We start from the raw sequence: 20614 nt of genomic DNA, 5'->3' as shown, positions 1-20614 counted from the left end.
GTTTTCAGAATGGACCATATTAGATATATTCTATTATGGTCTCTCTGAATTTTCGAAAATGTCACTGGACCATTCTGCAGGTGGATCTATTCACCTGAAGAAAACGCCTGAAGAGGCTCAAGAACTCATTGACATGGTTGCAAACAACCAGTTCATGTACACTTCTGAGAGGAATTCGGTCAACAATGGCATACCTCAGAAGAAAGGAGTTCTTGAAATTGATGCTCTGAATGCCATATTGGCTCAGAACAAAGTGTTGACTCAACAGGTCAACATGATCTCTCAAAATCTGAATGGATTGCAACATGCATCCAACAGTAATAGAGAGGCAGCTTCTGAAGAAGCTTATGATCCTGAGAACCCTGCCATGGCAGAGGTTAATTACTTAGGTGAACCTTATGGAAACACCTATAACTCATCATGGAGAAATCATCCAAATTTCTCCTGGAAGGATCAACAAAAACCCCATCAAGGTTTTAACAATGGTGGACGTGCAAGGCTGAATAATAGTAAGCCATATCCATCATCTTCTCAGCAACAGACAGAGAACTCTGAACAAAACAATTCTAATTTAGCCAACATAGTCTCTGATCTGTCAAAGGCCACTTTCAGTTTCATGAATGAAACCAGATCTTCCATTAGAAATCTGGAAGCACAAGTGGGCCAGCTGAGTAAGAAAGTTATTGAAACTCCTCCCAGTATTCTCCCAAGCAATACAGAAGAGAATCCAAAAGGAGAGTGCAAGGCCATTGATTTAATCAAAGTGACCGAATGCACTAGGGAGGAGGAGGACGAAAATCCTAAAGAGAAAGACCTCCTGGGACGTCCTTCAAGCATGAAGGAGTCTCCTATTAAGGATCCAGAGGAATCTGAGGCTCATCTAGAGACCATAGAGATCCCATTAAATCTCCTTCTGCCATTCATGAGCTCTGAAGAATATTCATCCTCTGAAGAGGATGAAGATGTGATTGGAGAGCAAGCTGCTCTATATTTAGGAGCTATCATGAAGCTGAATGCCAAACTGTTTGGTAATGAGACTTGGGAAAGTAAACCTCCCTTACTCATTAGTGAACTAGACACTTGGATTCAGAAAACTCTACCTCAAAAGAAACAAGATCCTGGCAAGTTCTTAATACCTTGTACCATTGGCACCATGAGCTTTGAAAAAGCTCTATGTGATCTGGGGTCAGGGATAAATCTTATGCCACTCTCTGTAATGGAGAAGATGGGGATCATTGAGGTACAACCTGCCTTGTTCTCATTACAATTGGCAGATAAGTCCATAAGACAAGCTTATGGATTAGTAGAGGACGTGCTAGTAAAGGTTGAAGGCCTTTACATCCCTACTGATTTCATAATCCTAGATACTAGGAAGGAAGATGATGAATGCATCATCCTAGGAAGACCTTTCCTAGCCACAGCAGGAGCTGTGATAGATGTCAACAGAGGTGAGTTAGTCCTTCAATTGAATGGGGACTACCTTGTGTTTCAAGCACATGGCCATCCCTCTATGACAAAAGAGAGTAAGCATGAAGAGCTTCTCTCAGTTCAGAGTCAAGAAGAACCCCCACAGTCAAACTCTAAGTTTGGTGTTGAGAGGCCACAACCAAACTCTAAGTTTGGTGTTCAAACCCCATATCCAAACTCTAAGTTTGGTGTTGGGAATACCACACTTAAATTGACCTGATCACCTTGTGGTTCCATGAGAACCACTGTCAAGCTATTGACATTAAAGAAGCGCTTGTTGGGAGGCAACCCAATTTTATTTATCTAATTTTATTTTATTTTGTTTCTTTGTTATTTTTGTGTTTTATTAGGTACATGATCATGAGGAGTCACGAAAAAATCAAAAAAATTAAAAACAGAGTCAAAAACAGAAGAAAAAAATTTTTCACCCAGGGGACGCACGGGCTGGCGTTCAACGCCCAGAAGGAGCATCTTTCTGGCGTTCAACGCCAGAACAGAGCATCTTTCTGGCGTTGAACGCCCAAAACAAGCAACAACCTGGCGTTTAACGCCAGGATGCGCACACAGAGGACAATCTGGCGCTGAACGCCAGAAACAAGCATGAAACTGGCGTTCAACGCCAGAAACGTGCATAACATGGGCGTTTAACGCCCAGAACTAGCATCAATGGGCGTTTGAACGCCAGAATGATGCATCAAGGCATGTTACATGCCTATATGGTGAAAGAATGGTATTTGTTTTCACCTCAGGATCTGTGGACCCCACAGGATCCTCACCTCAGGATCTGTGGACCCCACAGGATCCCCACCTACCACATTTCTTTTAATCCTAATCACACTCTTCTAATCCAAATCTCATTCTCAATGTCACACTTCCCAAAAACCTTCACCTATCACCTCAATTCCTCTTCCCAATTACCCCATTCACCATGCACATCAACCCCTCTTCCCCATACACCCCACCTACCCCCACTACTTTCAAATTCAATTTCCCACCCTTTCCCACCCAACATGGCCGAACCTATACCCTCCCCCCTCCCTATAAATACCCTTCTTTTTTTTTACATTTTCACACAACACAAACCCACATTCTCCCACATAATCGAACCCTCTCTTCTCCCTCTCTCCATATTTTCTTCTTCTTCTTCTACTCTTCTTTTCTTTTTGCTTGGGGACAAGCAAATTTTAAGTTTGGTGTGGTAAAAAAGCCTAAGCTTTTTATTTTTCATTCACCATCAATGGCACCCAAGGCCGGAGTTTCCTCAAGAAAAGGAAAAGGGAAGGCAAAAGCTTCCACTTCCGAGTCATGGGAGAAGGAGAGATTCATCTCCAAGAGCCACCAAGACCACTTCTATGATGTTGTGGCAAAGAAGAAAGTGATCCATGAGGTCCCTTTCAAACTCAAGAAGAATGAGTATCCGGAAATCCGACTTGAAATTCAAAGAAGAGGTTGGGAAGTCATAGCCAACCCCATACAACAAGTTGGAATTTTAATGGTTCAAGAGTTCTATGCCAATGCATGGATCACTAGAAACCATGACCAAGGTATGAACCCAAGTCCGAAAAACTATATCACCATGGTTAGGGGGAAATACTTGGATTTTAGTCCGGAGAATGTGAGGTTGGCGTTTCATTTGCCTATGATGCAAGGTGATGAACACCCCTACACTAGAAGGGTCAACTTTGATCAAAGGTTGGACCAAGTTCTTAGGGATATTTGTGTGGAAGGCGCCCAATGGAGAGTTGACTCCAAAGGCAAGCAAGTCCAACTAAGAAGACTGGACCTCAAGCCTGTAGCTAGAGGATGGTTGGAGTTCATTCAAAGATCCATCATCCCTACAAGCAACCGATCTGAAGTTACTGTGGATCGGGCCATCATGGTTCACAGCATCATGATTGGTGAAGAAGTAGAGGTTCATGAAGTCATAGCCAATGAACTCTACAAAATAGCTGACAAGCCTTCATACATGGCACGGCTAGCATTCCCTCACCTCATATGCCATCTATGTTATTCAGCTGGAGTTATCATAGATGGAGATGTCTCCATTGAAGAAGACAAGCCCATCACCAAGAAAAGGATGGAGCAAACAAGGGAAGTTCCTCACGGCCCTCAAGGAGAACAAGAGGAGGTTCACCATCAACAAATGCCTCAAATGCACTTTCCTCCCAACAACTATTGGGAGCAACTTAGCACCTCCTTGGAAGATTTGAGCCATAATGTGGAACAACTAAGGGTGGAACACCATGAACACGCCCTCACTCTTCAAGAAATAAGAGAAGATCAAAGAGCAATGAGGGAGGAGCAACAAAGGCAAGGAAGGGACATAGAAGAGTTGAAGAACATCATTGGTCCTTCAAGAAGAAGACACCACTAGAGGTGGATTCATTCCTTGTTCTTTATTTCTTTCTGTTTTCGGTTTTTAATTATTACGTTTATCTATGTTTTGTGTCTTTATTTCATGATCATTAGTATGTAACCATGCCTTAAAGCTATAAATAAATTCCATTAGTCCTTCACCTCTCTTAAAAGAAAAATGTTTTAATTCAAAAGAACAAGAAGTACATAATTTTCGAAATTATTATTGAATATTAGTTTAATTATTTTGATGTGGTGACAATGCTTTTGTTTTCTGAATGAATGAATGAACAGTGCATATGTCTTTGGATCTTGTTGTTTAGGAGTGTTTAAAATTGTTGGTTCTTGAAAGAATGATGAACAAAGAGAAATGTTATTGATGATCTGAAAAACATCATGAAAATTGATTCTTGAAGCAAGAAAAAGCAGAAAAAAAAAAAAGTGGCGAAAATTTTAAAGCAAGGATCCAAGGCTTTGAGCATCAATGGATAGGAGGGCCCAAGGAATTAAAATCCAGGCCTAAGCGGCTAAATCAAGCTGTCCCTAACCATGTGCTTGTGTCATGAAGGTCCAAGTGAAAAGCTTGAGACTGAATGGTTAAAGTCGTGATCTAAAGCTAAAGAGTGTGCTTAAGAGCTCTGGACACCACTAATTGGGGACTTTAGCAAAGCTAAGTCACAATCTGAAAAGGTTCACCCAGTTATGTGTCTGTGGCATTTGTGTATCCGGTGGTAATACTGGAAGACAAAGTGCTTAGGGCCACAGCCAAGACTCATAAAGTAAGCTGTGTTCAAGAATCAACATGCTTAACTAGGAAAATCAATAACACTATCCCAAGTTCTAAGTTCCCCCAGAGACGCCAATACCTCTAAACTACAAAGGAAAAAGTGAGGTGCCAAAGCTGTTCAGAAGCAAAAAGCTATAAGTCCCGCTCATGTAATTAAATTAATATTCATTGATATTTTGGATTTTATAGTATATTCTCTTCTTTTTATCCTATTTGATTTTCAGTTGCTTGGGGACAAGCAACAATTTAAGTTTGGTGTTGTGATGAGCGGATAATTTATACGCTTTTTGGCATTGTTTTTATATAGTTTTTAGTAAGTTTGAGCTACTTTTAGGGATGTTTTCATTAGTTTTAATGTTAAATTCACATTTCTGGACTTTACTATGAGTTTGTGTGTTTTTCTGTGATTTCAGGTAAATTCTGACTGAAATTGAGGGATTTGAGCAAAACTCTGAAAAAGGCTGACAAAAGGACTGCTGATGCTGTTGGAATCTGACCTCCCTGCACTCGAAATGGATTTTCTGGAGCTACAGAACTCTAAATGGCGCGCTCTCAACGGCGTTGGAAAGTAGACATCCAGGGCTTTCCAGCAATATATAATAGTCCATACTTTATTCGAAGAATGACGACGCAAACTGGCGTTGAACGCCAAGTACACGCTCCTTTCTGGAGTTAAACGCCAGAAAAACGTCATAATCCGGAGTTGAACGCCCAAAGCACATCACAACTCGAAATTCAACTCCAAGAGAAGCCTCAGCTCGTGGATAGATCAAGCTCAGCCCAAGCATACACCAAGTGGGCCCCGGAAGTGGATTTATGCATCAATTACTTACTCATGTAAACCCTAGTAGCTAGTCTAGTATATATAGGACCTCTTACTATTGTATTAGACATCCTGGATTGTATTTTGATCTAGTGATCACGTTTAGGGGGCTGGCCATTCGGCCATGCCTGAACCTCTTGCTTATGTATTTTCAACGGTGGAGTTTCTGCACACCATAGATTAAGGGTGTGGAGCTCTGCTGTACCTCAAAGATTAATAAAGTTCTATTTTCTTTTATTCAATTCTCTATCTTATTCTTATTCCAAGATATTCATTCGTACCCAAGAACATGATGAGTGTGATGAGCTAATAACTCTCATCATCATTCTCACTCATGAGCGCGCGTGATTGACAACCACTTACGTTCTACATGCAACACAAGCTTGAATGTGTATCTCTTAGATTCCCCAACAGAATCTTCGTGGTATAAGCTAGATAGATGGCGGCATTCATCTGGATCCGGAAAGTCCAACCTTGTCTGTGGTGTTCCGAGTAGGATCCTGGGAATCCGGAAGGTCTCACCTTGTCTGTGGTATTCTGAGTAGGATTCCGTTCATGAATGACTGTGACGTGCTTCAAACTTTAACCTGCTGGGCGTTAGTGACAAACGCAAAAGAGGGATTCTATTCCAGTAGGAGCGGGAACCAACCGGTGATTGGCCGTACTGTGACAGAGTGCGTGCATTAGCTTTCACTGCGAGGATGGGATGTAGCTATCAACCATGGGTGATGCCTCCAGACTGGTTAGCTGTGCGAGTGACAGCCGCACAGGTTATTTCCCCGAGAGGAATGAAAGTAGCCACAGCTGATAGTGAACCCCTATACAAAGCTTGCCATGGAAAGGAGTAAGAAGGATTGAGTAGAAGGAATAGGAGAGCAGGCGTCCGAGAGCTCTACAGCACCTCCATTCCGCTTATCTGAAATTCCTACCAATGAATCTGCATAAGTATTCTATCCCTTTTATTATGTATTTTCTTTTTATTTTATAATTTATTCCAATAATCAAAATTCCCCTTTAATCTCCCTAACTGAGATCTACAAGGTGACCATAGCTTGCTTCATACCAACAATCTCTGTGGATTCGACCCTTACTCACGTAAGGTTATTACTTGGACGACCCAGTACACTTGCTGGTTAGTTGAACGGAGTTGTGACTTCAAATAAGGACAATTATTGAATAAATCCAATTACAATGAATCAGATCAAAGAATAGTGATCACAATTTCGTCCACCACTTGACCTCGGTTTCTGCAAAGCACCTAAGATACTCCAAGGTTTTGTTTAAGTACTTCTTCATATTGGGGTCTTTTGCCTGGTACTCCCTATTGATTTGTGAGGTCACCACCTGGGAGTCGCTGAACACAACTACTCTTGTTGCGCCGACTTCCTCTGCCAGTTTTAACCCTGCAATCAAGACTTTATATTCTGCTTAATTGTTAGAAGCTGGAAACTCGAACTTGAGGGAGACTTCTACTTGAATTCCTTCTTGGGTGACTAATATTATGCCTGCACCACTTTCGACTTTGTTTGATGATCCATCTACGTATAACTCCCACGCAGTGGAAGCTTCCTCTTGATCTCTTGCATATTCTGCCACGAAGTCAGTGAGGCATTGGGCTTTAATTGCTGTCCGAGTTTCGTACTTTAAGTCGAACTCGGAGAGCTCTATGGCCCATTAAACCATCCTGTCCGCAATATCAGTTTTCTGCAGGATTTGCTTCATGGGCTGGTTAGTTCGAACTCTTATTGTATGACCTTGAAAATAAGGCCATAACCTTCGAGAGGCTACTATTAAGGCATACGTGAACTTCTCAAGTTTTTTATACCTTAATTCAGGGCATCGTCTTCCCGTATTAGAGTTGATGCTACAGCTTTGTCAGCTACGGACAAATACAGGACGAGTTCTTCCCCAACTTTAGGTCGGGTCAGGATAGGAAGTTGGCTTAAAAACCTTTTAAACTCCTGGAATGCTTTTTTGCACTCAGGAGTCCATTTGAACTGGCATCCTTTTCTTAGTAGAGAGAAGAGTGGTAGGAATCTTAATGCTGATCCCGCCAAGAACCTGAAGAGAGCTGCAAGTCGGCCATTCACCTGCTGGACTTCCCTTAAGCAAGTCGGGCATTTCATTTCTAGGATTGTTTTGTACTTATCGGGGTTAGCTTCAATCTCCCTTTGTGTTAACATAAATCCCAAAAATTTTTCAGCCTCCACCGCGAAAGTGCACTTTTCAGGATTCAACCTCATCACATGCATCCTTATGGTGTTGAAAACTTGCGAGAGGTCAGTCAGGAGGTCGGCCTCATCCTTGATTTTTACTGACATGTCGTCTACGTAGACTTTCATTAGACTCCCAAGGTGAGGTGCGAACACCTTATTCATCAGCCTTTGATATGTGGCTCCATCAATTTTCAGTTTAAAGGGCATGACCACATAGCAATAGTTTGCTCTAGGCATGATGAAGGATGTTTTTTCTTGATCCGGCTTGCGGGATTTGGTTGTATCCCGAGTATGCATCCATAAACGACAAGTATTGATACCCCGAGCTAGAGTCTACTAAGGTATCAATGTTTGGTAGTGGATATGGGTCTTTAAGACACGCCTTGTTCAGGTCAGTGTAATCGACGCACATCCTCCACTTGCCGTTTTGCTTTTTGACCAGCACCACGTTTGCCAGCCATGCCAGATATTTGACCTCTTTAATGAAGCCGGGTTCTAGGAGGGCTTGTACTTGCTCTTCCACTCCTTGAGCCCGTTCAGGTCCGAGCTTCCGTCTTCTTTGCTGAACAGGTCGCGACCCGGGGTATACTGAAAGCTTATGGGACATGAGTTCGGGATCTATCCCGGGCATGTCGGAGACTTTCCAGGCAAAGAGGTCAGAGTTGTCTTGTAGGAGCCCTATAAGCCTCTGTTTCAAGTCTTCTTTTAGGCCAGCCCCTATGTTGGTATTTTTTCCTTCCTCTTTTTTGACCTGTACCTCTTCAGTCTTTCCCCCAGGTTGTGGTCGCAGCTCTTCCTTAGCTTTGACTCTTCCGAGCTCAATGGTGTGAACCTCCTTTCCTCTTCCTCTTAGGTTTAGGCTTTCATTGTAGTATTTTCTCGCCAGCTTTTGGTCTCCCCTAATGGATGTTATTACCTCTGGCGTTGGAAATTTCATGCAAAGGTGAGGGGTGTACACCACTGCTCCAAGCCGATTTAGGATTGTCCTGCCTATTAAAGCATTATAGGCCGAACCCACAATGACGACTATGAAGTCGATGCTCAGAGTTTTGGATTTTATCCCCTTTCCAAAACTCGTGTAAGGGTATGAATCCTAATGGCTTTATTGGTGTATTTCCCAACCCATACAGAGTATCGGGATAAGCTCTTAACTCCTTTTCATCCAATCCCAGCTTATCAAATGCCGGCTTGAACAGGATGTTGGCTGAGCTTTTCTGATCCACCAGGGTTCTATGAAGATGGGCATTGGCAAGGATCATGGTTATCACAACTGGATCATCATGTCCAGGGATGATACCTTGCCCATCTTTTTTAGTAAAAGAGATGGTTGGGAGGTCGGGAGCTTCGCCCCCGAACTGGTAGACTTCCTTCAGGTGCCTCTTGCGAGATGACTTTGTGAGGCCGCCTCCACTGAATCATCCTGAGATCATATGTATATGTCTTTCCGGGGTCTTTGGTGGTGGGTCTTTTCGGTCCTCGTCATCTCGCTTTCTTTTGCCATGATGGTCCGACCTTTTCATGAGATATCTGTCCAGCCAACCTTCTCTGGCCAGCTTTTCTATCACATTTTTGAGGTCATAACAATCATTTGTTGAGTGACCATATAGCTTATGGTACCATAGTAGTCGCCACGACTCCTCCCCCCTCCCTTTTTTATTTTTGATGGGCCTAGGGGGAGGTAGTCTTCCCTTATGACAAATTTCTCTATAGACATCAACTAGGAAAACTCGTAGAGGAGTATAGGAGTGGTATCTCCTAACCCTTTCAGGGCCGACCTCCTCTTTTTTCTTGGGCTCTCTCTCTCTCTCTCTCTCTCTCTCTCTCTCTCTTTTGATGAGTGAGAGTGCCCAGGTCGCCAATTTGGCTCTCATAGCCTGGCATTTTCCTCTATGTTGATGTACTTCTCAGCTCTTTCCTGTACATCACTCAAGGAGGTCGGATGCCTTTTCGAGATGGACTGGGAGAAGGGGCCTTCTCGGAGTCTATTTACTAGGCCCATAATCACTGCCTCCGTGGGCAGGTCTTGAATTTCTAGGCACATTTTGTTGAACCTTTCCATGTAATCCCTTAAAGGTTCACCGACCTCCTGTTTTACTCCCAGGAGGCTTGGTGCGTGCTTCACCTTATCCTTTTGGATAGAAAATCGCATAAGAAATTTACGCGAGAGGTCGTCGAAACTAGTGACCGACCTGGGAGGGAGACTATTGAACTACTTCATCACTGCCTTTGTCAAGGTCGTCGGGAAAGCCTTGCAACAAGTAGCATCAGAGGCGTCGGCTAGGTACATCCGACTTTTAAAATTGCTGAAGTGATGCTTTGGGTCAGTGGTTCTGTCGTAGAGGTCCATATCAGGGCTTTTGAAGTTTCTTGAAACTTTTTCCCTCATTATATCCTCACTGAATAGGTCTTCTCCCCCTAAGGGAGAATCTTCTTGGTCGCTACGAGAGTTTCGACTTTGGAGAGCAGATTCTAGTCTTAGGAGCTTTTCTTCGAGCTCCTTTCGTCGTTTGATCTCGCTCCACAAATTTTTCTCCGCTTCTCGCTGTCGCTCCAATTCTTGTTCCAACTGCTCCAATCGTCCCTGGTGGCCATGGAACAATCCCATGAAGTCAGTTGCGTGGGGTTGTCCTTCTTTTCGTGATTCATGTCCCTCAGAGGAGTTTCCCTTGGCGTCCTTCACCCCTAAGGTTCCTTCTTTGTGCTGGTTAGTCACCCCTTGATGAGTGACTATCGCTCTATCATTATTATCAACGTCCTGATTCTCTTGCTCAGAATCAGACGCTGTGTTTCCATCTTCGTGCAAGTCGTCCACCATCACTGGTTGATCTCTCGGGTCCTTGGCAATGGCGCTAATGTTACGATGGGTAACTGAAGATTAATGGGCTGGACTTGTAAGGTTAGCCCAAACGTCACAAGGGAGCGGTCTCCGACTGGGTTGGCGTCTGGGAGCTGCCGTCCGACTTGTATGTATGATGAGAAGGGGGTGTACCTGCAAAGACACTCCAATGCCTAAGTTAGCAGGGGGTTTAGCAGGTTTAGAGAGTATTGGAACTTAACGATACCTGAGGGGTGTCAATGTATTTATAGTGGTGAACCAATAACCACCGTTGGAGTAGTTCCACCTTTTAAGGAGGATAACTGTCCATTTATCTTAGGGAAGTTAAGATATGACTCTTGGACGTGGGTGGAGAGATTTTAGGGGCAGTTACTTATATGAATAAGTGTTATCTGCCAGCTAACATTCGATCCCGACTTCTTTAAAGTAGAGTTTGTGTCGAATCCGACTTCTGTGGAGGAGGTCAGTGAATAGGGAAGGCCAATCTTTATATTAGACCTTTCTAGCTCATTTAGACGTGGGTTTTAATGTTGGATCAGTGTAGGAGCACTTTCCTCACCCAAAAAGCTACTCACATTATTTGACTTTTTTTATAATTTTATTTGCAATAAAAAGCAGATAAATGAATGTAACATACGAGTAAGGCAGATTTCATCGTACAAATTAAAATAGTAAACAATTTAAAAAGTCACTTTAAAAATAGAATAAAAATAGAATAAAAAATCCTCAATTAAAAACCAATAAAAAATACAAAGAGTATAGAGAATCCCAATTAGAAACCAAAAAAAAAATCTATCAATAAAATTATTCATTATTTTTGTATTTTTACTATATCTATTTATATAAATCAATTAGATCCTGGACTATGTTTTTTACTCCTTACATTTAGTCCCCTACTTGGATACGGAAGAATCTAGCCTTTACAACAAATATAGGAAAGATATTGCATAATAATTAATAACTAAACAAAAACCTTTTATTGAGTACTATATAGAGTAAATTTAACTGTAAACAATAAAACATGAAGCACGTGCCCACACTGAGTGAGAAAGTGATCCGTGAATCAAACTTTTCTTTGAAGAATCTTGACAGGAAAACCACCTTTCATCTGAGAGGTCAAGAACGAAATGAACTCCGGTTCAACCCCGTCGGCCGCCGTGGGAACCACCCTAAAGCTCCTCAGAACTCCAGCCACCACCCTCTTCATCTGCAAAAATGCCATTTCCTTCCCCAAGCAAATCCTGGGACCCGCTTGGAACACCGGATAGCTGAAAGAATCCCTCGCCACGAACCGCCACTTGTCGCCTTCAACTCTCTCCAACCACCTCTCCGGCCTAAACTCCGCCCAGTCACCACCCCAAAGGCTTTCCATCCTGCCCATGGCGTAAACATGATACGTCACCACCGTTCCCTTCTTCACCGCCGTCCCGTCCGGCAAAACGTCATCGTTCACCGCCTCCTTGCTGTCCGTCGGAACCGGAGGGTACAGCCTCATGCTCTCACACAAGGCAGCGTGCGTGTACACCATCTCCTTCACTTCATCGTAAACCGGAGCTTCTGATTTCTCGTTTATCTCTTTCAGAATCTCCTTCTCAACGCGAGGGTTCTTCGATAACAGCCAGAAGAACCACGTCAGCGCCGCAGAGGTAGTGTCCTTTCCGGCGAGTATGAAGCTTATCACTATGTCCGTCACGAAGTCCTCGTCGGAGTGACCGGAACTCAAGAACCGCGAGAGCATGTCGACGGATCCAAGCGATGATTTGTCATGGAGCTCCTTTTTCTTCTCTCTGACGAGTTTATTGGCAGACTCGCGCACTTGAGATACAGCAATTCTCAATCGCTTCTCAGATCCGATGTTGAGGGCTCTCTTAAGCTTCCATACGAAAGGTAAGGGTTCGCGAAACCGTAAACTGCTGATCTCGGTTGCTTCTTGGAATGCCTCGGCGAAGTCGCTTCTTTCAAATGATAAGTTCAAGTACTGAGGGTCGTACCCGAACGCGATTCTGCAGATGTTGTCAAACGCGAATCTCTGAAGGATATCTTGCAAATCCAGGGTTTCTTCCTGCCTTGCGGCGGCGCCGGACAGGATGGGGACGAGCCGATCGGAGAGTTCGCTGTCGACTACGTTCTCCACGAAATTGCGGAGCGATTTGGTGTTGAACTCGTGGCTGGCAACTTGTCTCTGGAACTTCCAGTCCTCGCCGTTGGTGTTGAAGATTCCGTTTCCGAGGAGATCGGAGAGGGTTCCGACGACGATATCACCTTTTCGGTAATTGGGGAAGTTGTTCTTGAGGATATGCTGCACGGTGGCGGGGTTGGCGGTGAAGATGGATTGGATGCCGAAAAGGCGGCGAAGGGTGAAGGTGGCAGCAGGGGAGGCAAGGACGATGTCGGAGAGCCACTGGATGCGGCGGTGGGAATTGGCCTTGAGTGCTAAGTAACTGCCAATGATTGGGTATGATTTTGGGATGACACTGGTTTTGCTCTTGTTTGAATATGGTCTGATTAAGAAGAAAACAAGAAAGGGAAGGAACATTAACAGGAACAAGATGATGTTTTGAATCATTTTCGTTGTTTTGGTTTATTGCTGAATGGACATTGAGTCTTCTGCTTTTTATAATAATGTCTTTTCACTCTTTTGGATTTTGAACTGCTGCTGTTCATGACGTATGTAAACTCGTCACTCACAACAATTTATGGCCAAAACTTCAAATCTAATTTTTATGTTCCCAATAATCTTTTATGTTCATAAACAGAATCTATCTAATAATTTTAAATTATTTTCTTTATATAAGGATATCTTCATGTCAATAGTTGTCGATTCAAAATATTCCACCATAAGTTAAATTGGTGATTTCCCAACAATAGCACTTCAATTCAAGAAATGCTCCAATAATAATAATAATAATAACATACACAGAAAATATTAAATGATTAATATTTTTATGAGAAATGTTAAAAGTTCGTGAAAATTTATTATTTTTAACTATTATTTTTAATTTATATTTTTAAATATTAATAATTAAAATTTATGATTAAAAATAATAAATTTTGATAAATTTTTATTTTTTTATTTTATTTTGAGCCAAATGACCTAATATACTTAGTCCACGGCATATGACGCCTCCCAAAAGACACATGTTTTTCTTTAAGGACCACAATTGTCACTGTTATTATTTATGACACAATAATATCCTATTAGTGTAAAAGACTAAAAATTCATTTTGACCACGCATTAAAAAATAATTAGCTTTAATGTTATCATCATTATCATTAGTGTATTTAATCTAGAAGGAAGAAGATTCAATAACTGAAGGCCTGAAGCTATCTTAGCTTATGTACATTCGTTAGTTGTCGCACGAGAAAAATTTCCTTGTGCGTGTTCTACGAAAGTGCTGAGGTTTAGGGGTTTAATTATTCGAGACACTGTTAGATAAACGCACCTGTGCTCAGCTTTCTCAATTTGTCACTCTCGTAATCTATCGTGTGAAAGAAACATGGGTACATAGTTATTACATGTGGCAATTTATGATGGGAAAAGTTATGATGAATTGATAATTATATTCAACCCTCTTCTATAGGTTTGTGTATTGTTATTACAAAAAGATTAGCCCATTCTCTTTACGCCTTGTTATTCATTGATTTTTCCTTTTAAGAGTTCTGTCCATTCTCATTGCTTATGTTCAAGGAGTCAAAAAGAAAAAAAAATGGCAAAACTTGTGAAACATTGATCCCGTGGAATCTTCGACAAAATACTTCTGATTCAGAATATGAGAATAATACTCTGAGCAGTTCCATACGAACATGATCATGATATCAATAACGAAAACACGATAAAACACTGATATTAATAGCGTGTGGTTGTCATTTGCGTATTCAAATTGAGTTCTGTAGAGCATAGGTAGGAACATTCAATTTAACATGCTAATGACCCAATATAACATAAGTAGTTGGGTCAAGAAAACATGCAATAATCAGAATTTGTGAAACTTTTTTAATTAATATACTCAAATCATTGAATACCCCGGTAGCAAGAAAATCATGTTGATCATTCATTCTATATATGAACCTTGAAAGCCCAAAATTATATAATTGACAATTGAATAAAACTGTAGAACCATAATCCATAGCAGAAAATTCTGAACCGGAAAAAAAAAAAGCAAAAAATTCTCCTTGCTAGGAAGGAAAACTAGATTTCTAGAAATATTACGGGAATATTGCTGAAACCATTGTGGTATAGCATAATGCAATTGGGGAGAAAATGCATAAAGCGGAATTTCGGATCCAAGTAATCCAGAGAAAGAACAAATGCAAGTTTTATACCATATGAATGTTTAAATGGGGCATTATTCCAACCAGAAAACCATGACAAGACCAACAATGCCACCACCTACGAAGAAAGAAGAAAATAAAAGAAATCCTAGCCCACCATAAAACCATAAAATACACCCCCAACAAGAACTACACAAAAATTGAATATAGCTTCTTAATAACCATAATTGGTACCATACATGGGGCCATACTCGGAAGAAGGCACATGGCCAGCAGTGCTAGAGGGTGGAGAAGCATATGCTGGAGCATTAGTTGGATAGGAACTGTAACCTTGGCTAATTGCTCCCGCCACTTGATCCTGGGCAGCACTTGCAGCTTCAGCGACAAAGTTCTGCATCAGATAGAATGTGGTTTTTCGGATAAATAAATTAAACCAAAATAAGGCAGAATTGAGAAACTGCTACTTGCCATATCATATTCTGAACTCCCCGCAGAAATGCTCTGATAAATTCTATGTTTTTTTATTGTTTTATATGAATTATTTTAAAATCGACAGGCAAATGAAAGAAAACAATAGGATGAACTCACAGGACAATGATAATTACAATATACTCCAGCACATGTTTCAAAATACTTTTGAACTTGTATTAGAGCAATCATGTTTTGAGCTGGAACTTTGTCCAATGAAGCCACTATTCAAGGCTTTGTGCAAAGTAAATCTTATGCATTATAAATCAACACATCTCATTATGATCTACCCAAACTCACGGGGTGCATGATAGACTGGAACTTTGCCAAAAACAATACCAGTAGCAAACATGGTACACCTTTAAAATCAAATACCTGAACCAGCTGTTGGGCTGCCTGTATCTCTGATGTAGTCCCACTTATTTCAACAGTCATCTCCCCTGGCACTCCCCTTGTCTCCTGAACCGTAACACTTGCTCCACTAGCACGACGAATGTAACTGATATTTGCACCTGATGCTCCAATAACAGCATCTGCATATGATAGAGGAATTTGCATGTGCTGTGTAACCTATGCAGTAGAAACAAAATTACATAAAATCAAAGATATGATGCCTCATCAAATGAATATCACTCTCCACAAAAATTCTGAAGTTAGGAAAAAGAAGACACCTTAGTTGCAGCAGACTGTTGTGGTTGTGCACTTGGTGGATGAATTCCAGCGGAAGGATCCCTGCCATAAGCAGATAGTGGAGCCTGATGGAATTGTTTGTCCATAGGAGGCATGTCGGCTGTTGGGTAATAATTATCATAGGGATGTGATGGTGGCATATATTGCTGACTAGGGGGTGCAAAAGCAGGCCCACCACCACCAGGAGCTGGAAACCCTTGAGGAGGAGGAACCCAAGGTTGGCGTGGGGGTGCATTGTGGTTGACTCGAACATCTGGCATTTGCATCTGACAGTGAAAAAAAAAAGACAACAGAATTGTTAGCAAAGATTGTTGGTGCATGTGTAACTTCGAAACAACATATAAAATTGCTGCATCACAAACAATATACATTTAGAAAAGGTCCAAGACATGGTAAATTTGTAAAAGAAACTTCATAGCCGCTTTTTGACCTTCGCATTCGCACCTTTTAGCTTCGTGGAAAGAAAAGGAGGGGGAGGTAAAAGGACTTGCCTTTGTTTCAAATACTCCGACTATGCTGCGGTCAACCAAGAACTTACGCAAATGAACTGCAATAAGTTCAACCGCCTTATGAACTCCAGCAGGTTCACCTTGTACTTCAACAACACTATCGTCTCTCAAAGCAAACACAGGTAGGTTTTCTGTTTTAAATAGTACATTATTCAAGAAAATTAAAACTCAGTAACCAAAATCTTTTAAGATTAAATATCATAAATAGTTCTTCTTGCATATTTTTTCATCAAGTGAAGGTAACATATAATTGCCATTTCTAACAAGAAATTAATGAACTCTCTAAACAATTATATTACAGCAGTCCAATCACTAATGCAGCAGAGAAAGGGGGAAAAAAGGGGAAAAAACTGAATGTAAATTGGGAGAATATACCATATAAGATCAACTAAAAGACCACTTGATAAATAACTCTGAAAAAGTAAAGTGTACTGGTTTCCAAATATAAGCAAGGTATCCTAATATAATCGAAAATAGATGGGAACAAACCTAGCAAGGTATCCTAATATAATCGAAAATAGATGGGAACAAACCTAGCAAGGTATCCTAATATAATCGAAAATAGCTGGGAACAAACCTGATCCAAGAACACGTATAATGCAACCAGAGCCATCTTGAATGGATTTTATGGTGGAACCCTGCTTCCCAATCAGACTTCCTGCTTGAGTATCTGCAACTAGAAGCCTAGTGATAATTGAGGGCCCAGCACCTGATGTGTCTGCCGAATCATGGTCAAGATTGATGACTTGTTTATGAACCCTTAACAAACCCTCAACTGCAGGTGGTATGGTCCGATCTGGCTCTTCTTTTGCCGAAACCATTACCTTTTAAAATCACCAAGAAAGAGAATTCATAAACACTAAGTACCAAAAAGTACAATAGATCATTTCCAAACTTTAAAGCAAATAATTTTATCAATCTTACCCATTAATTGTTTCATCTTCTTGTTCATCGATATTGTGGCATTAACAAGGAAAATATGGGAATAATCTTCTTATTCATTATATTTTATTACCAATTCTTAGAACCTTGTGTTGTGAATCTCTGATTAAATTGATTAGCATTTATTCTTGCTATGACAAATTTCTTTTAGAATAATTAATTAATACTTCTTAATATTAGAAGAAATCTGTTCATGCTAGCAAGGTTCCACCCAACGAATTACAGGGATCAAGGTAAATATTAGACTTATAAAATTTCCTGACATGTTTCATGACTTCATTATCATTTCTGATTTCTTTTATTTGTTGTTATCATTTTTATTTATTTTAAGAGTGCTTTCAAGGAAATACTTTCAGGGAGTGTGGCAAGACTCCAATCGACCAAGTTTTGAAGTTACCAGGTACATTGAAAGCTTCTTGCAACCAAAGTCTCCACAAACTATTTCTGGTTGCTAACACAAAAACAGCATCTCAGCACTTGCATATGCTTGTTGCTGTTCGCTGCTTTGGTTCTTCTGTTTGAAGCCACTTTGGTCATTCATATTTGTTGAACCTGCACATATCCACTCGGTCATCGTGACAAAAATACATCTCTTTTTATGTATATTTAAACTGTTTGATCAATTATCTTTCCTTTGTGTGTTTATTAGTTTTGTATTATTTTTATGCTTTTACTTCCTTGTCTACAGTAACTTTTATCTACATTCCTTCACAACATGTTTTCTAATGGACCAATCACTAATTTCAATTTCAGATTAATGGTATAAGAACTTTGTTTGATCAAAAAGGAATTCCATATCAAATTAATAGGCAGTTCCCCCAATAATATAGATCTGCAGGTTCTAAGTAACTATGAAGATATTCAAAGGAATGCAAAGATCAATATCCACAAATACGTATAATATGCTTAAAACAAACAGTTAAGTTATTCCAAGATTATCTGTCACTGCACAAATTAACAACCAGCAAACTGAAAAGTACACTCACAGCTCTTTCCATGGTTCCAGGAGGACCATCAAGAATTTTGATTCGCGCCTTAGTTTCTTCTGTGATTTTCTTAATAAACTCACCCTTCCGGCCAATAATACTGCCAACCTTTTGCACTGGGACCAACATCCTGAAGACATTCTCTCCAGGCCACCCAGGCCACTTCTTAATTTCATGTCCTTGGGAATCATTCTCATGCCCTTCTTGTGGCACAGAACCAAAATTCTCAGTTACATCTCCTACATCATGATTTTCTTCAATGACATGCTCCTCTTGTGGAGAACTGGGGTCTTCCGGAAAATCTCCAACATCATAGCCAGCAAAATCATTCACAGGAGGATTGGCATCCTCAGCAAAATTTCCTGGATCATGGTGTTCATCAAGTTGATGCAGCTGAGGAAAACCAGAGCTATCAAACACATTCCCCTCATCAAGTTCAACAGAATGATCTTGTTGAAAACCAGGGTCCTCAGGCACATACCCTCCCATATCATCATGCCCATCAAATTCTTCCCCAGACATCACAATATTATATTCTTATTTTTCTGCAAAACCACTCAGTTAAAACAACAACAATTCAGCACCAATTTAAACAGAATTTGAAACTTAAAATACAATCCCCAAACAATTTCACTAATGCAACATACAATTCCTTCTAGACTTCTTTCTGTAGATTGGAGTAGTGGAAACTAAACACAATCACTTAAAAGTTGCTAAAGCACAAACGTCCAAAGTTACAAAAAAGAAAATTTTGAATAAATAAATTCATTAGTTAGATGAAGCTCAAAACGAAGAAATAATAATAACCATCAAAGATATGGTGGAAAGTGTAGTGTGTAAAATTAGGGTTTAAGAAGAAGAAGAAGAAGAAGAAGAAGAAGAAGAAGAATATCTTTTGAGGGCATTAATCTAGAGGAACTTACATGGATCTACAAGAACTTCAACAAGTGACGAAGCGAGTGGATTCAGAGGCCGTGCAGAATGTTAGGTTTAACGATGAGGGTATTTATAAGATATTTTCGTTCTTGTCTTTTATTTTTTTATTTTTGTTTTCACGCCCCTCTAAATTTGCCTTTTCAATTTAATCGAATAATAATTTTAACAACCATATTACTTGTAGTCTTGTATACCAAAATTAACTATTAAAATTAGATATTAATATAAATTAAATATAAATAAATATATATATTAAATATTAATTTAATTTTAATATATAAATAATATTTTTTTAATTTAAAGAGTTTTTTGTAATTTAAAGTCAGATATATTATTTTTGAATTTTGTTTAAACTTTATTTTTGATCTTGCACATCTTACATTTTCACTAAAAAATATTATTTTAAGGATTTTAAATCATCACTATACATATAAGCTTTTTTAACTTACAAGTTATATAAGTTGGTCCAAATCTAAGAAAAAACACACGCACTATACTCTTCTATAAATGTAAACGCACGCACCTTAATCAACCGTTGCATTTTTCCAAAACACGCTCATTATGACAGACTCTTCCTCTTCTTCCTCAATCAAAACCCAAACCGTCAAAATTCAAGTCACATTCGTAACAAACTACGATTCTGAAGAAACCTTCCAACTCCTCGTAAAAGGTAGAAGAAATCAAGAAAAAAACATACAAATCTCCATAAAAAATCACCAGAAAGAATGAAGAAATATTATTCAAAGTATTGTTTTACTGTTCTTCTAGATTTTTCACATTTCTGTTATATGAAATCGAAGCACTATATCGTTAGTATTTCTCTCTCTGTTTCACTGTTCTTGGTTTAGATCTCAATTACTGTTCTGATGACACTGTTCTTTGTTTACACTATTTCACGTACTTCTAATGAATGCTTTAACATGTGTTTTGATCTGTTTTGGTACATATTTTGTGCATGTTTACATGTTTTTTAATTAGGTTTGTGCATACTTACATGAAAGACTCTTCCTTTTCTAAATGATTTTTGGGTGTATATGGTAGATTTTTGGGTGTATATGTCGGACTTGGCATGCAATTGTTGCTTCTAGTAGCATTTTGAACTTAAATATCTTTCTGAACTCATATAATGTCATATAATCCAAAAAATATAAAGGTGTATGGGACTGATATATATATATATATATATATATATATATATATATATATATATATATATATATATATATATATATATATATATATATATATTAGGAGTTTTAAAGTCTAACTGGTACTATTCTAATTATGCTTGACCTTGTAGTGTCATTTTATGCATGTTTAGTTGAAT

At 39.8% G+C, this 20614-nt stretch overlaps 2 protein-coding genes across 2 annotated transcripts; both read right to left on the bottom strand.

The window, feature by feature from the left end:
* Positions 1 to 11275: 11275 nt before the first annotated feature.
* LOC130935408 (cytochrome P450 94A1-like) lies at positions 11276 to 13200 on the bottom strand. Its single transcript, XM_057865144.1, has one exon. It carries the CDS (start codon positions 13048 to 13050, stop codon positions 11548 to 11550), a length of 1503 nt encoding a protein of 500 aa, XP_057721127.1. The 5' UTR covers positions 13051 to 13200; the 3' UTR covers positions 11276 to 11547.
* Positions 13201 to 14760: 1560 nt separating this feature from the next.
* LOC130935772 (flowering locus K homology domain-like) lies at positions 14761 to 19374 on the bottom strand. The gene is made up of 7 exons (XM_057865656.1): positions 19275 to 19374; positions 18352 to 18896; positions 17001 to 17247; positions 16406 to 16554; positions 15896 to 16180; positions 15600 to 15794; positions 14761 to 15147 (listed from the first exon to the last, which is right to left on the bottom strand). The coding sequence occupies exons 2-7, from the start codon at positions 18871 to 18873 to the stop codon at positions 14971 to 14973; spliced, it is 1575 nt and encodes a 524-aa protein (XP_057721639.1). The 5' UTR covers positions 18874 to 18896; positions 19275 to 19374; the 3' UTR covers positions 14761 to 14970.
* Between the last annotated feature and the right edge of the window lie 1240 nt (positions 19375 to 20614).

This window comes from Arachis stenosperma, chromosome 6 (genome assembly GCF_014773155.1).
Source record: "Arachis stenosperma cultivar V10309 chromosome 6, arast.V10309.gnm1.PFL2, whole genome shotgun sequence".
Classification (NCBI taxonomy): Eukaryota; Viridiplantae; Streptophyta; class Magnoliopsida; order Fabales; family Fabaceae; genus Arachis; species Arachis stenosperma.
Note: the sequence above shows the minus strand (reverse complement) of the source record. Positions and strands in the feature narration are given on the sequence as shown.

Excerpts from the sequence above, each read along its gene's own strand:
- LOC130935408 (XM_057865144.1), bottom strand. The coding sequence starts at position 13,050 with ATGATTCAAAACATCATCTTGTTCCTGTTAATGTTCCTTCCCTTTCTT.
- LOC130935772 (XM_057865656.1), bottom strand. The coding sequence starts at position 18,873 with ATGTCTGGGGAAGAATTTGATGGGCATGATGATATGGGAGGGTATGTG. Across the intron at positions 17,248-18,351 it reads CTGGAACCATGGAAAGAGCT|GTAATGGTTTCGGCAAAAGA; the intron begins GTGAGTGTACTT and ends TGATTTTAAAAG. Across the intron at positions 15,795-15,895 it reads AACAGTCTGCTGCAACTAAG|GTTACACAGCACATGCAAAT; the intron begins GTGTCTTCTTTT and ends TCTACTGCATAG.